The sequence below is a fragment of the Geotrypetes seraphini genome, chromosome 10, assembly GCF_902459505.1.
Source record: "Geotrypetes seraphini chromosome 10, aGeoSer1.1, whole genome shotgun sequence".
Lineage (NCBI taxonomy): Eukaryota > Metazoa > Chordata > Amphibia > Gymnophiona > Dermophiidae > Geotrypetes > Geotrypetes seraphini.
The window spans coordinates 127052317-127068278 of record NC_047093.1 but is presented as its reverse complement, the minus strand read 5'-3'; the positions used below and the strand labels follow the sequence as shown (position 1 = coordinate 127068278).

Genomic DNA, 15962 nt, shown 5'->3' with positions numbered 1-15962 from the left:
ACAAGTGTAATCTTGAATTGTAATTTTGAAAATTGAATAAATAAATAAAAAAAAGAAAAAAAAAAGAAATACGATTAAGAGATTAATAAAAAAAACATTAAACTTGAAACTTGATATAGGGAAAAAATAGTTTAGATATATTAAAATATATTTTGGAGGAATGATAAAATGCGTATGCAAATGTTTTATTGTGAATTTAATTGTAATGAATATCTTTTTGTATCAAATTATTGTATATTTATTTGATTCCTTCAATAAAATGTTATACTATAATCTAAACATTGTATTCTTCTATTCTCCCGCTATCTGCTTTAGACCCTCCAAATCTGACGTCACCAGCGCGTCCGTATATAACGCTACCCCCGGGCACTGTTCGCGGCCCCGCAGCAGCGATGGGGCTCTGGCAGCTCGCGGCGGCCTTCGCCCGTCAGTGCGTGGCCTTGGCCACGAGCTCCGCCCTGTGCCTGTGCGTGAGCGTGTGGCTGGGCCAGTGCGTGCTGTTCGCGGGCCAGTGCGTGGCGCTGCCCCTGTGCGCCGCGCTCTGCGAGCGCCTGCTGCCCTCCGCCCTGCTGTGGCTCGTGCGCGGCTGCGCGTGCGCCGCCCTGGCGGCGGGCGCCGCTCTGTGCGCGTGGGGCGGCGCGTGCGTCTGCCTGGCTCTGGCTATGTGTGTGCCTTGACGGAGAGGCCGCGCCGGGCGGGGGAGGTCGGGCGGTCCTCGCCGGCGCGAGCTCCCCCTCTCTCTGTCTGCTGCTTGTAGCACGTGCGGTAATGTGATTAGTGGTTTCTGGGTGCGTTTGTCTGGTTCTCCCCGCCACGGGTGTTTCTCTTGTCCTGTCACAGTGTTTCCGTTTGTTGGAGGGGGGTGTGGTGGACCGCTCCTCCCTCCTCTCCCCCCCCCTCCTCCTCCTCCTCCTCTTCCCGAGCTGCATTGCGGAGTTGCCTCTCGCCATATTGCACAGCTGCTGGAGTCGGAGCCCCGGTACTTTCTGCCGCCGCTGAACGGTGAGTGGGGGGGGGGGGGGGGGGGGCGCGTGCTGTCTCCCGGATTTAGTGTCACGTGACTAGGTGTTGATTGCACGCAGGGGCTCGCCTCCCGCCTTTCTTTCCCCGGCTGGTACCCTTCTGCCTCTTTCCTGGGGTTCTCCCCCCCCCCCCCCCCAGGAACGCTACCACTCCCCCCTTTTTTTATTCTCTGGATCCCTCCGCCTCGTAGTCTCTGTACGCACCGCATCAGCCCCTCCCCCCCCCCAAGATTCATTCACTCCTCAAAGACTTTTCTAACAATAGCCCGGGGACGATTGCATTGTGCAAACCCCCCCCCCCCCCTGCTTTCTCCTACCTGCTCTTTGCTGGGCTCTGCTTTACGTTTGCATTTCCCAGGACTTGTATTGCGTGCGCAATTGGGGCAGCAACAACAGCAGCAGCTGTGTTTACAGCGGGTCTGCTGAACTCCCGGACCTCTTAAACGGCTTCAGCACCGCTGAGTTGTGTCAGTCTGTGCTGGGAGCCTCCTCCTTCCTCTTGCTGCCAGGGGGGTGCTCAAAGTGCCCGCTCTGGGGTTTCAGGAGCTGCTTAAACACCCCTGGTATTGAACAAACTCACTGTTTCTAGGGGGGGGGGGGGGGAGATGGTTCCTGTTGATTTTTAACGAAGAAACGCGGAAAAAAAAAAGAACAAAAGGATAAACGGAATCCCCTCCCTCCACCCCCCCCAAAAAAAAATTCCATCGTGTGTCTCTTGTGTTGATTTTTAATACCTTTGTCCTCATCCTTTTGAAAAGTTAACTTTTATGCCTTCTACAAACGCAGAGGGATCCAGAACCGAGTCCCCCAGATCATCCCATTGTTCTGCATTTGAGGCCTGCTGTTGATTTTTCTGCCAGTTCATTGAAAGACAAGATATACTAAGACAGGGATTAGTTTCAAGTGCCTGTCACATTGGTTTTTCTTTATTCAGCTGAATCGGTGGTGGGTGCACCATAAGCCAAGCAGTCTCATTAATTGAGTGCATCCAGATCTAGAACTGGGATCCCACCAAAAATTGTGATGTGATTGGATTTATTAACTTGATACCTCAAGGTCTTAAAGCCGATTATAAAAACACAATCAAAAAATATATAGCATAACAGAATAAAACAAACAGCAACGTAACAGAAGCATAATAATACACGTGGACAGGATAAGAGTTGCCGGTATGTGGTAACAGTTGTGATTGTACTGGGGAAGAGATTGATGTGTTGCAAAGAGTTGTTCCTATGGTAATTGGAGGGGGTTGGGACTCTTTCGGTGACACGTTGAAGATAAATTGTTATCCTGTAATTCGTAGTGATGTCAAATGCTACCATCTAAACACCTACCTCAAGAGCTTCTATATCAATATTGTTTATATGTTGTTTGGCTACCACTTTGAGCTTTCCTGTGTTGAACTGTCAGTTTGGTGTCGTGTATCAATTTTGAGTATTCTGCGATTATTTTCTATGCTTCTGCAACTTTTCCTTGAAAACATTCCAGAAATAAGTCTTCGCACATCTATCTTCTCCCCCGGTGACACTGTTAGACGGAAAAGAACTTGTAGAATTGCTGACCAGTTTTGTTCTGTTTTTAGAAAGAGATTTCTCGGTACCATCAACAAAAGAATTTGTTACCTTTCTTTTATGTTGGGTTTTAAGATTATAGGGAAGTAGAAAAGACGGGAGATAAGGCAAAAATGGATCATTTAGGGCTCCTTTTACAAAGACGGCTAAAATGCCGCCTCCTCTTGAGCAGGCGGTAGTTTTTCGGGTCGCGCGTGCTAAAAACGCTAGTGCACCTTTGTAAAAGGAGCCCTTAATGATGGTGCGCCAGATATCCAAACCTTGCCGGAAGGGTTAAGTTGAGTACTATGGCCTCGTCGTCAACAATTGGTCTCCTAGGTACAGAACAAGAAGATGATATTGTGATTGTGCGAATCCTTCCACATCCCTGCTACCTTTCATCAATGTTATTAACGCTGTAATAGTCTGAATGGTTTACATTTTCTTCCTCCATGTCTTGCGTCCTAGCAGTAGATGCAAAGACGAGCGGTTTGAGTGAGGTGTTGAGTAAGAGTGAGAATCCTAGAATGACCCATGTGGGGAAGGGGGGAACACACATGTGTACACATCTGATAGACTATGCAGAATTTGGAATTAGTAGGCAGACATGACACAAATTAGTAGGTGGGACATGGCACACTAAAATGATAGTTCATATGACCAGGATTAGCCACTGTTGGAAACAGGGTATTGGACTCGATGGACCTTTGATCTGACCAAGCATAACATACCTTGGAGATCATTTTAGAAGCTTCATGCAGTGTATCAACATGGAAATATAATGTTTTATGTGTAGATTGCGTGCACTTGCAAATTTATATATGTGGACTGCATGCACATGTAACGCGATTAGAATGCTGCTATTTACATGAAGATGGGCCAGAATGCTTAAATGTAATGGTCTGAATGCATGAAAATATTATACATTAATTTCCCATTTTACATTGGGAATACATGGATGGTTACAGAAAAACTTTCTTGTTTAGTTTTTCAGCTCTTTGCAGAACTATATGTATGCCTCCTAAGTGCTGGACTTGAAAGAGTGGAAATGAGCACAAGGCTTCCCTATCTGTGTGGGTCTGTGACCCCATGATCGCATCAAAATAAAGCTGTGTGACCCTTCCCTGGAGATACCGAATAACGATATACTTATGGATAGCCTTCCTAGGTTGTGACCCCCCCCCCCCCAAGCAAATTTTGTGACTCCATTTGGGGTCCTGAATTTCCTAGAATCCAGTAGGCTACAAGATCCAAAGCAACATGATTTTACCAAAGGTAAATTGTGCCAAATGATTACCATTGAATTATTTGACTGGGTGACCTGAGAATTGGATCAAGGACATGCACTGGATAAAATTTAATTAGATTTCAGCAGAGCCTTTGACAGTTCTGTTTGCAAATCATTTTGGAAATCGCTCCTAGCCTTGCTCTCTTTGACCTACTGGCCCTTTCTGTCTTTTCATCATCTTTTTTTTTTTTTTTTTTTTTAACCAAGTTGAGCTCCTTGTTTGGAGATGACCTGATATACAAAGTTTAGTTTAGTTAGAATAAACTTGACAGGTTGAACTTAGGACCCAAATTGGTGAACTAGATTAGAAACTGTTTGACAAACATCAGGGCATGATATTTAATGGAATTTACTCAGTAAGGAAAGGTGAGTAGTGGAGTGCTTCAAGGATTGGTGCTAGGGCCAGTTCTATTCAATATATATTTGAGTGACTTTGCTGAAGAGTTAGTTAGAAGGTAAGGTTTGTCTTTTTTGCAAATGGTACCAAGATTTGTAACAAACATTCTGGAGCAGGGATCTCAAAGTACCTCCTTGAGGGCTACAATCCAGTTGGGTTTTCAGGATTTCACCAAGGAATATGCATTGAAAGCAGTGCATGCAAATAGATCTTATGCATATTCATTGGGGAAATCCTGAAAACCAGACTGGATTGCGGCCCACAAGGAGGGACTTTGAGACCCCTGCTCTGGCGGGAGTAGAAAACATGAAAAAGGATCTGCAGAAGTTAGAAGAATGGTCTAATGTTTGACGATTAAAATTCATTGCAAAGAAATGCAGAATGATGCCCTTGGGGATCAGAAATCCAAGGAAGCCATATACGCTAGCAGGTGCGAGGCTGATTTGCACAGACAGAGAGAGGGGGCCTTGGGGTGATAGTGTCTGAGGATCTGAAGGCAATGAAACAATTAGACAAGATGGTGGCTGTGGCTAGAAGGAACACGTAGACAAACATGATTTAATGAGACGTAGTCAGCATGGATTCAGCCGAGGAAGTTCTTCAATTTGCTTGACTTCTTTGAAGGTGTGGATAAAGGTGAGTCGGTTGATATAGTGTATCTAGATTTTCAGAAAGCTTTTGATAAACTTCCTCACGAGAGGCTCCTGAGAAAATTAAAGTGTCAGGATAGGTGGCAAAGTTCAGTTGTGGATTAGGAATTGGTTATCCGATAAAAAACAGGGGGTTGGATTAAATGGTAATTTTTCTCAATGGAGAAGAGTAAACAGTGGAGTGCCACAGTGGTCTGTACTAGGACAAGTGCTATTTAACTTATTTATAAATGATCTGGAAATTGGAACGAGCGAAATGATTAAATTTGCAAATGACACTAAACAGTTCAAAGTTGTTAAAACACATGCAGATTGTGAAAAATTGCATGCAGACCTTAGAAAATTGGAAGACTGGGCGTCCAAACGACAGATGAAATTTAATGTGGACAAATGCAAAGTGATGCACATTGGAAAGAATAACCTGAATCACAGTTACCGGATGCTAGGGTCCACCTTGGGGGGGGGGGGTTAGTGCCCAAGAAAAAGATCTGGGTATCATTGTAGGCAATACGATGTGTGGCGGCGGCCAAAAAAGCAACCAGGATGTTAGGAATTATTTAAAAAAGGGATGGCTAACAAGACTAAGAATGTTATAATGCCCCTGTATCGCTCCATGGTGCAACTTCATCTGGAGTATTGCGTTCAATTCTGGTCTCCTCATCTCAAGAAAGATATAGTGGTGCTAGAGAAGTTCAAACAAAGAGCGACCAAGATGATAAAGGGGATGAAACTCCTCTCGTATGAGGAAAGACTAAAACGGTTAGGGCTCTTCAGCTTGGAAAAGAGACATCTGAGGGGAGATATAATTGAAGTCTACAAAATCCTGAGTGGAGTAGAACGGGTACAAGTGGATTGATTTTTCACGCCATCAAAAATTGCAAAGATTAGGGGACAACTCGAAGTTACAGAGAAATACTTTTAAAACCAATGAGAGGAAAATTTTTTTCACTCGGAGAATAGTTAAGCTCTGGAACGCATTGCCAGAAGTTGTGGTAAGAGCGGATAGTGTAGGTGGTTTTAAGAAAGATTTGGACAAGTTCCTGGAGGAAAAGTCCATAGTCTTGTTATTGAGAAGGACATGGGGGAGCCACTGCTTGCCCTGGATCGGTACCATGGACTATTGCTACTCCTTGGGTTTTGGCCAGGTTCTAGTGACTTGGATTGGCAACCGTGAGAACGAGCTACTGGGCTTGATGGACCATTGGTCTGACCCAGTAAGGCTTTTCTTATGTTTTTATGTACAGAGAGAGGCATAACGGAAGAAAGGAGGTGTTGATGACCCTGTACAAGTTGCTGGTGAGGCCCCACTTGGAGTATTATGTTCAGTTTTGAAGGCCATGGTTGAAGATTATAAAAATTTGAATCTGTCCAGAGGAATGCAATCCAAATGGTACAAGGCTTGCGCCTAAAGACGTATAAGAAGAGACTGGAAGACCTGAATGTACAGTATACTCTAGAGGAGTGGAGAGACAGTGGAGATAAATAGACATTTAAATATTAGAAAGGTTTTTAATATAGAAAAATCTTTTCCAGAGAAGGGAAAATGATAAAAAGTAGAGGATGTGGGATGGTAGACTGAGGAGTAATGCTCTCCCAAGGGAGGTGGTGGAATTCAAAAAGGATGGTATGAAAATCAAAACTTAAATGGTTGCATGTGTGTTTGATGTGTCGAGCAGTGCGTAGATGCGGACTAAGGCCAATACCGGGCAGACTCGTATGTGGGGGCCACAACAGTGATATGTCGTCGCTGACACCATGTATAGATCTTAATCGTGTCACACAGCCTGTGTTTCGCTGTGGCTACATCAGGAAGCTGGAAAAAACAAAACATTTTTTAAATGCAGTGCCTGTGGCAAAACAAAATCGTGCAGTGAAAAAAGTGCCCAAGCTTAAATGATAATAGACGAAAAACAGTTAAAATGTTCTTCACAAAATCAAGTACACAACCATTAGTATGACGAAAGGGGAAGGGGGTAAAACGCGGACCTGACGGACCTCGCAGATCTAAACCCGCCCGTCCTTAAAAATCTGAGGTCCGTGCTGTTTGTAGTTAGTTTCTGACTCTTACAGTCCTCGGTGACAATTTAGCGCTGACGGATCCGTCTCGGCATAGGGAGGGAAAAGTATTAGGATCCGTCAGCGCTAAATTGTCACCGAGGTCTGTCGGAAACTAAACGGCACGGACCTCAGATTTTTAAGGACGTGCGGGTTTAGATCCGCCAGGTCCGTGAGGTCCGCGTTTTACCCCCTTCCCCTGACTAAAGCACTCCTAGTTGAAAAGACGGCATCAAAAGCTCATTCATTCAAAGGGGTGGCGATCTTTATATGCGAAGGAATCGTTGCAAAAATGTAAAGCCCTCGATAAAAAACGACTTTCACCCAGAGCAGAACCCCCAAACTAAAACCAAGACTAGAAATGACAGATACTGAAGAATTGCTGTGTGCTTTGATCTGGTCGTAACAAAGGGAGCGTCACAAAAAAAAAGCACACCACTCCGCCTCTCTGTTTAAGCCCTCGGGGGTGAATTGACTGGAGCCGGTGAATTCACCGTTGTTCACTTCTCCACAGTACTCCAGCCAAATCTCCTCCCCGAGGCAGGGTGACCGTAGCGATTACCAGGAATTTTAGATCCACTACCTGGTGGGTTAAATCCCTCCAGTTTACTAAGGGAGCCTCCATCACTCCCTTACGGATTCTACTTAACATGCTCATGTATCCTGGCTCTGATGGATCTTGTACAGATTTGGGCAGGGACAGATGAAGTTGGAACAGTCGAATGAGTCATGTGAGGTCTATGTGTGAATGCCTTTTTGAAGGATCCAGCTGGCTATTACAGCCTTAGAAACATAGAAAGATGACGGCAGAAAAGGGCTACAGCCCATCAAGTCTGCCCACTCTATTGACCCACCCCATTAAGTCTGAATGCTAATGACCTAGTTCCTTAACTCGACCCTCGTAGGGATCCCACGTGGATCCCACGCCTTCCACTCTTACAGTCCTTGACAGATGTCCCTCCTGGAGCAATATCAACCACGCTGGACGTGGCGGCGCTGTACACGAACGTCCCTCAAGAAGCTATAACTTTGATCCATCATCATCTAACAGCTAAAGGTATCAATTCTTGCAGAGTGGAGTTTTTTAACTACCTTGGCACATATTGCTCTAAGCAGGAATGAGATTAGAGAGGGTTATCTTTGCATCAGGAATAGGGTCTCTGCTGCCTTCAAGAGGCCAAACTCTCCAGGATTGCGTGCAAATAAATTCTTGCATTCCCAGAATTGTCAATTGGGTTTAGGAAATCAGGGCAAAAGACTTCTACAAAGGATCTCTGTTTAGCATTATTTCCTGCCATGCTTTTTGGAATATTTCCAGACAGAGCAACTGCTTGAAAATTAAACATAAAAATTGCCATACTGGGCTAGACCAAAGGTCCATCAAACTCGGTATCCTGTTTCCAACAGTGGCAAACCCATGCCCCAAATACCTAGCTAAATCCCAAGTAATAAAATGGATTTAATGCTGCTTATCCTAAGAATATGGTGCTGTCATTTGTTTCTGGGATGGCTGGACCCTTTAGGGCAGTGGTTCCCAACCCTGTCCTGGAGGAACACCAGGCCAATTGGGTTTTCAGGCTAGCCCTAATGAATATGCATGAAGCAAATTTGCATGCCTATCACTTCCATCGTATGCAAATCTCTCTCATGCATATTCATTAGGGCTAGCCTGAAAACCCGATTGGCCTGGTGTTCCTCCAGGACAGGGTTGGGAATCACTGCCCTAATGAATATGCATGAAGCAAATTTGCATGCCTCTCACTTCCATCCTATGCAAATCTCTCTCATGCATATTCATTAGGGCTAGCCTGAAAACCCGATTGGCCTGGTGTTCCTCCAGGACAGGGTTGGGAATCACTGCCCTAATGAATATGCATGAAGCAAATTTGCATGCCTCTCACTTCCATCCTATGCAAATCTCTCTCATGCATATTCATTAGGGCTAGCCTGAAAACCCGATTGGCCTGGTGTTCCTCCAGGTCAGGGTTGGGAATCACTGCTTTAGGGTATGCTCTTCTGATTAATTTTCAGGGAAGCATAAGATATGTAGGAGGGGGGGGGGACTTTACCTCATACTCTTTAGTGTGAAAGAAAAAAGTAATTTCCTTTAACTTGCCTTGAAAGGTGTTGAAACTGTCCTGCACTCCTCTCTGGAGCCACGGGCTTTAAGATTAGTCATACAGGGGGAAACAGCACCAATGCTTGCTAAAATTGTTTGCTTGCTCTTTATTTGGAAGGACTGCAATATAACTTTTTAATTGGCTTTCCCAATGGTAGGGACCCTATCTTGTATCTCTGTCACTGCACATATGTTGGTTCTGTTTGATAACTTGAAGTGAAACCTCACAGCTTCATCTCCTTTACCTCAGCTGACATTGCAACGAACTTCCTTGGCTGAGGTCAGCTTCTAATAATGCTAAAGATCTCATAAGTGCTTCTGAGCGTCCAGGTATTGGTGGCCAAGCAATGCTTTGGTTACCCTCATCTTGCAGCTCCTTAAAGGTACGAGCAAGACAACTAGCCTAGGAATTTAAGCGATGAGTTGCATGCGCCGAGAGTCTGCTTACTCCTGCTGTGCTTGAAATGCAGTGTTTTGTGTTGTGCAGGAGCTTTCAGCGGTAGCCTGTACAGAATGATTTAAAAAATTCTGTCTTGTGTACTGTTCTGATTCTTGCTTTTCATTTGCAGCGATGGCACAGACTGTGCAGACCAACGGGACGCAGCCACTCAGTAAAACGTGGGAGCTCAGCCTGTACGAGTTACAGAGGACACCTCAGGTTTGTAATGCACACCAGATATATGCTACTTGGATTATGAAGCTTTTTAAAATGTTGTTGCAATGGGAGAGGATAGAGGGAAATTGAATATTACTCCTTGGAGAATTGTTTGTTTGTAATTTTATTGAGGTGATTTTATAAGCTACGCGTCTCCCTCAAATTCATGGGTTTAGGACTCGCAACTTCAGTTATTCATGAGTTTCTAAGCCCGGACCCATCCCCGCCTCCCAGACCCCTCTCCACCTTATCTGGTGGTCTGGCAGTGAAGCGGGGCAGGAGCGATCTTCCGTGCAGAGCCATGAACGGCAAGAACTCACAAGTTTCTAATATAAAGAGTGGTTTCACGCATTTCCTCACTTAAGACGACTGGTTGATCAAGACTTCATCATTGCAAACAGCTCAGCATGCCATCAATTCCACAACTCATCGCCTGGAGCTGCCTGGATTTGCAGTCAACTACTAAATTCACATCTACACCTTTTCAGATGTTGGGGGTTCATAGGGGCTCTTTTGGATACTACTAGGGGTCAAGCTTTTCTACCAAAGCAGAGAGTGGACAATCTCATTCATAGTAACATAGTAGATGTTAGCAGATAAAGACCTGAATGGTCCATCCAGTCTGCTGTAATTTAAGTTTTCCTCCTTCTTAGCTATTTCTGGACCAGAACCCAAAACTGCCCAGTACTGTGCTTAGGTTCCATCTACTGAAGCTTCCATCTAAATCATCCCAGCCCATCCTCAACCAAATGGCCACATACGGACACAGACTGTGCAAGTCTGCCCAGTACTGGCCTTAGTTCTTCAATATTTACCATTATTTTCTGATTCAAGATCCTCTGTGTTCATCCCATGCTTTTTTTTTTTTTTTTTTTAACTCTGTCACTGTTTTCCTCTCCACCACCTCCCTCAGGAACGCATTCCAGGCATCATCCACCCTCTCCATAAAGAAGAATTTTCTTACATTACTCTTGAGTCTACCACTCCTCAACTTCAAATTATGTCCTCTGGTTTTACCATTTTCCTTTCTCTGGAAAATACCTTTCAGGTATTTGAACATCTGAATTATATCTCCCCTGTCCCTCCTTTTCTCTGGGGTATACATATTCAGGGCTTCCAGTCTCTCGTACATCTTTTGGCACAAACCTCTTACCATTTTCGTCACCCTCCTCTGGATCGCTTCAAGTCTTATGTCCTTCACCAGATACAGTCTCCAAAACTGAGCACAATACTCCAAGTGGGGCCTCACCAATGACCTGTACAGAGGCATCAGCACCTTCTTTCTTTTACTGGTTATGCCTCTCATTCATCTGTGTCAAACAGTCTGTTCCCTTCAATGCACTTCCACACATTAGATATTGTGCCTTCTTGGTCACATGGTGTCTGTGGTACATGTCACTCCATTGGCACATCTTTACCTACAGAGTTCCACAATGGACCCTGTCGACCCAATGGACATCTGTCTGCTCCAAAGTCACCTCGGACCTCCGTCACTCTCTCCAATGGTGAATGATTCCTCACAATCTCACACGAGGTCTTCCCTTCCAGCCACCCTCCTATCACAAAACTTCTAACCATAGATACGTCAATATTAGGATGGGGTACTCATCTAGACAGCCTCCACAATTTTCTTGCAGTGCTCAAAACATTCTAGGACTCTCTTCTCCAACAGGTAATCCTTGTCCATATAGACAGTCAAGTTGCCATATTCTACCTGAACAAACAAGGGGGCACCGGATTTCACTAGCTTTGCATGGAAGAAGTAGAGGTTTTGAATTAGGCAACTGCTCGTGGCAACACTTTTCAGAGCAGTTTATTTAACGGGAAAGCAGAATATCTTGGACAAAAAAACTCTTTTCTCCCCTTGATAGCCCATTTCATGAAAGGCCTATTCCATGTAAAACCACCTATCAAGCCTCCATCTGTTCCTTGGGATCTTAATGTGATACTGCTTGCATTGAGCCACTTTCAGTTCACTTGGAAAGTCGTTTTCCTCATTGCCCTCATCTCTGCATGCTTTTTAAATAAACTTCAAGCTCTTGTATCTGATCCTCCCTCCACAAGATTCTACCACAACAGTGGTACTTCAAACTCATCCAAAATTCCTACCTAAAGTTGTTTCAGAATTTCATCTCGTAGTTCTGCCTGTTTTCTTTCCAAAACTGCATAAGCATCCTAGCAAGGCAGCTCTTCATACCTTGGACAGCAAATGTGCTCTGGCATACTACTTGGACTGGACTAAATCCTCCTAGCTTTTGACTTCTAACAGACTCGGCGTTCTGTTACTGCTTGGCTATCTGGCTGTATCTCCTTCACTTATACTCGAGCTAGGCTGACACTCCAGAGCCATGTAACAGCCCACAATGCCGAGCTATGGCTAGTTTGGTAGCTCATTTCCTCTCTGCATCTATTGAGGACATCTGCAAAGCAGCTATTTGGTCCTCAATACATACCTTTACGTCTCACTATTGTTTGGAACAATACTCCAGAAGTGATAGTTTGGAGAAGCAGTTCTGCAAAATCTGTTTTCTTCCCGAGCGCTAACTTCCCCTTCATCCCTCTTGTGTTTTGCCAGGATCATATTTATATATTCGTTCTCCTTCGGATTCCCACATTTTGAGAATATTATTCCTGCTTGTCCTTGGAGAAAGCAAAGATTTATTTACCTGTAACAGGTATTCTTTGACGACATAAGGCATATGGTTTCACATCCTGCGCAATTTCTTTAGTTGGCTTCTTAGCTTTGTTACTGAACTGATGGTCTCGTGAACTGTCATTGGATGAGAAGGCACCCCCATGCACTCATGCATTATGTGCACTGCATAAAAATATAAAGTGACTGATCTTGGTAGTGTCTGTACTGGATTCTAAGGATGATATCCCCACATATGAGAATGTCTGCTGTCCTTGAAGAACACCTGCTACATCTTTGCCATCTGGAGTAGCTTTGGTCCTGATGGACATTGTAAATACAGCGCTGTACAATCTGATTTTTACATCATATGGAGATGGGTTAGAAACAAATTTTTATAAAAATTCAGACCACGCCGCCTTCACCAACTTAGCATGAATTAATGTGCGGATGGTTCTGATGCTGTGACTCTTTGTTTTCTCCTTCTCTTGCAGGAAGCAATAACGGATGGGCTGGAGATTGTGGTGTCCCCGAGGAGCCTGCACAGTGAGCTCATGTGCCCTATCTGTCTGGACATGCTGAAGAACACTATGACCACCAAGGAGTGCCTGCACCGCTTCTGCGCAGACTGCATCATCACCGCGCTACGCAGTGGGTCAGTAGTTAAGTGTCGGCCTTTCTATGTGTTGTTGGGGCAGGGAGAGCTTGCTAGTGGATGGATGAAGGCTGATGGTGGTGTACCTCCTTGATGCTGGTGGAAATGGTACCCGTGGCTAAGAGATGCTCAAGAAGTAAACCCTAGACAGGTTTGAAGTTCAAGGACATTCAAAATATGCATATTAATTAGCCTAGCTTTTAGAGCCATTGTAGACAAAGGACGCATAAATATTCACTGCAAAACAGTCCATTGTACACTTCCGGCATGTAAATTTTTATTTTATTTTATATTTTCATCGAGTAAGTAGTGTTTTGGATTATTTAGTTGTTGCTGGTTTTATTGGTTATTACAGTGTTAACGAGATTCCTCAATTTGATGTTTGAACATAAGAATATCCCTTCATTAATTTCGGTCACCATGCAACAGTCTCAGGACTTAGCAACTCGTGCCGTTACAATTATAAAGGATCTTCAGATAGCGGCCAGAGATAATATCTTGAATCGTACAACTCAACTCTTCATTGATCCCATTTTTTTATCTTCAATATTTTAAATTTAGAAATTTTTTTTTTCAGTACCAAAACTCAAGTCTTTAAATACTCAAATAACTTATCTGCAGTTTTTTCTTTGATTCAGTGACACCTGAATCGAAGGAAAACGGCAGAGAAGCCACTGCTTGCCCTGGATCGGTGTCATGGAATGCTGTGACTATTTTGGTTTATGCCAGGTACTTGTGGCTTGGATTGTCTTCTGTGAAGATGGGATACTGGGCTAGATGGACCATTTTTTCTTTATTTATACTTTTTTATAAATATGCATAAAGCAGTATATTCCTGGAAATGAACCCAGCTCACTGTTTTTCAGTCTATTGTCTGCGGTGTTCATTTCCAGGAACCCTTTCCTTCTGGATTGAGTTAATTTTGAAACATCTGGGAACTTGGAGATCTTAGAATCCATAAAGGTCACTTCTTTAAGCCTGAAAAACAGCCTAAAGAAGTGCCTCTTAGGCGGCGGCTGAGACCGGGGCATCCTATACAGAATCAGGCCCATAGAGTCTACAATATGTTAAAAAAAAAAAAAAAAAAATACAGTGGAAAAAGCAAAATGTTGTCTTGGGCAAAAATAATGTTCTCTCATAGAGAATACACACCAAAAAAAACTGGCCTTATAAATGGTAAACCAGTGAAGGGTGATCAAACAAATTTATGAGAAAGATCAGAGATTTGAAAGTCTGAAGGGAAGGTTTTGAGACCTCCCTTGGGGAAAGAGTTTACCTTCCTCTTATGAAAAATGTTTAATCACTGCCTTCAAAGGTATTATGCAAAAAACCACTTCAAGAAACTTCAAAAAATGTCCAAACAAGGTACTGATTTTTAAACTTGCAATTGTCACTGCACCTGTGGCAAGTTTTAACAGGTTTACTTAACTTATAGGCAGGATTGAAGGGGTCCCTCTCTTAGAGAATGACACGGGGAAAAAAAATCTGTCTCAGTCACCGGACCACCGTCCCCTTCACCGCCATGTCCCCGTCACATCCACCCTTCCCTCTCGATACTTCACCGCCCTTCAGCGGCCCGAGAATCTCCCTCCCTCCCCCTTACCTTCGCGGCACGTTAGCAAAGAAACTTACTGAACCCGGCGGAGACTACCTGCCTGTCTCTCTGTCTCTTCTCTTCCTCTTCCTCTCTCAAAAATATTGACTCAACTCTAAAACAGCATGCAAACTATAAAAAATTAATTAAGCTAAATCGATTAGTATATGTGTGATGAATTTTTGTGTGTGCGCTGTAAACAGACATGCCTTGTTAATACTGAAATCAAAAATTGTTGGGCTTTACAATTGCTCACACGAAAAAAAAAAAAATTGCATACACTAGGCCACTCCTTGGAGGGTACAGACTATTTCAGTTCACAGCTCTATGAAGTAGCATTTCTCTGCTTCTTTTAACATCTCAAGGCAGAAAGCTTTGACAAGAATTGTCATAGGCGCCGTCGCTCACCTCAAACCTTCCGTCTTTCCTCTTGATGTGAATTCTCACAGCTAGAGAGGACAGTTTGCTCAGTGTTTCCATCTATATTTCCTGTGTTACCTTTTGTTGTTTTTCCTTTAATGCAGCCCTTTTTGAAGGATGACATTTTAATCAGTACCAAATAAGGAGATACAAGTAGGTTCAGGCAATAAGGGGCTTGCAGTACCCATGAGAGTATTTGGTACAAAGGAATATTTTTTTTTTTTTTTTTTTTTTTTTTTTAGAACAGCAGAGGCCCAGATTCACTAAATATGGCCGATTTTAAAACAGTGATTGATTCACTATCTTTTTATGCATGCAAACTCCCGACTCAATTGCTCGGTGAGCGGTTGAGTTGGGGCAGAGCCCTGACAGTAGTGACAGGAGAAACAGCCTCCTATCACTGCTGTCAGGGCTTCTGCCGGGTTTTTTTTCCTTTTTTTTTTTTTTTTTTTTAATCGGGTAGATATTTTGTGTGTATTACACACGCAAAATAACTGCCCGATTTTATTAAAAAAAAAAAAAAAGTGCCCCCTCCTCAAACCAAAATGCCCACCTCTGCCGCTGCAAAAAAATGGCAGGAGGGATTCTGACTCCCTCCTGCAATTGGGCCCACTCATGACTGCCACCCCCCAAAAAAACCCCCAAATGAACGCCCCCCTCCCGTTCCACTCCCCGTACCTGTTGGGAGCAGGAGGGGTGCTCAGTCTCTCCTGCTCCGAATGGCTCCAGCGACAGCCAGTCTTCGGGAGCAGGAGGAACCACAAAGTCCTTCTGCTCATGCTTCTCCCCAGGCTGCGACGCAGTGCTGGCCTTAGGCCCGCCCCAGTGCATCATGTGATGCATGGGAAGGGGCCTTGCGCCCCTCCCAAGAGCCCGAGGCGCCTGAGCCAATCAGGGACTTGCTTAGGGTTGAGCCTAAGGAAGT

The 15962-nt window shown here is 44.1% G+C and overlaps 1 protein-coding gene across 1 annotated transcript in view; it reads left to right on the top strand.

The window, feature by feature from the left end:
• Positions 1 to 389: 389 nt before the first annotated feature.
• Positions 390 to 15962, top strand: part of RNF2 (ring finger protein 2) — a 42427-nt gene continuing 26854 nt past the window's right edge. Inside the window, exons 1-3 of the mRNA XM_033960062.1 lie at positions 390 to 1002; positions 9651 to 9739; positions 12863 to 13023. Of these exons, the coding sequence (XP_033815953.1) occupies positions 9653 to 9739; positions 12863 to 13023 (248 nt within the window). The 5' untranslated portion in view covers positions 390 to 1002; positions 9651 to 9652. The remainder of the gene's footprint in view (positions 1003 to 9650; positions 9740 to 12862; positions 13024 to 15962) is intronic.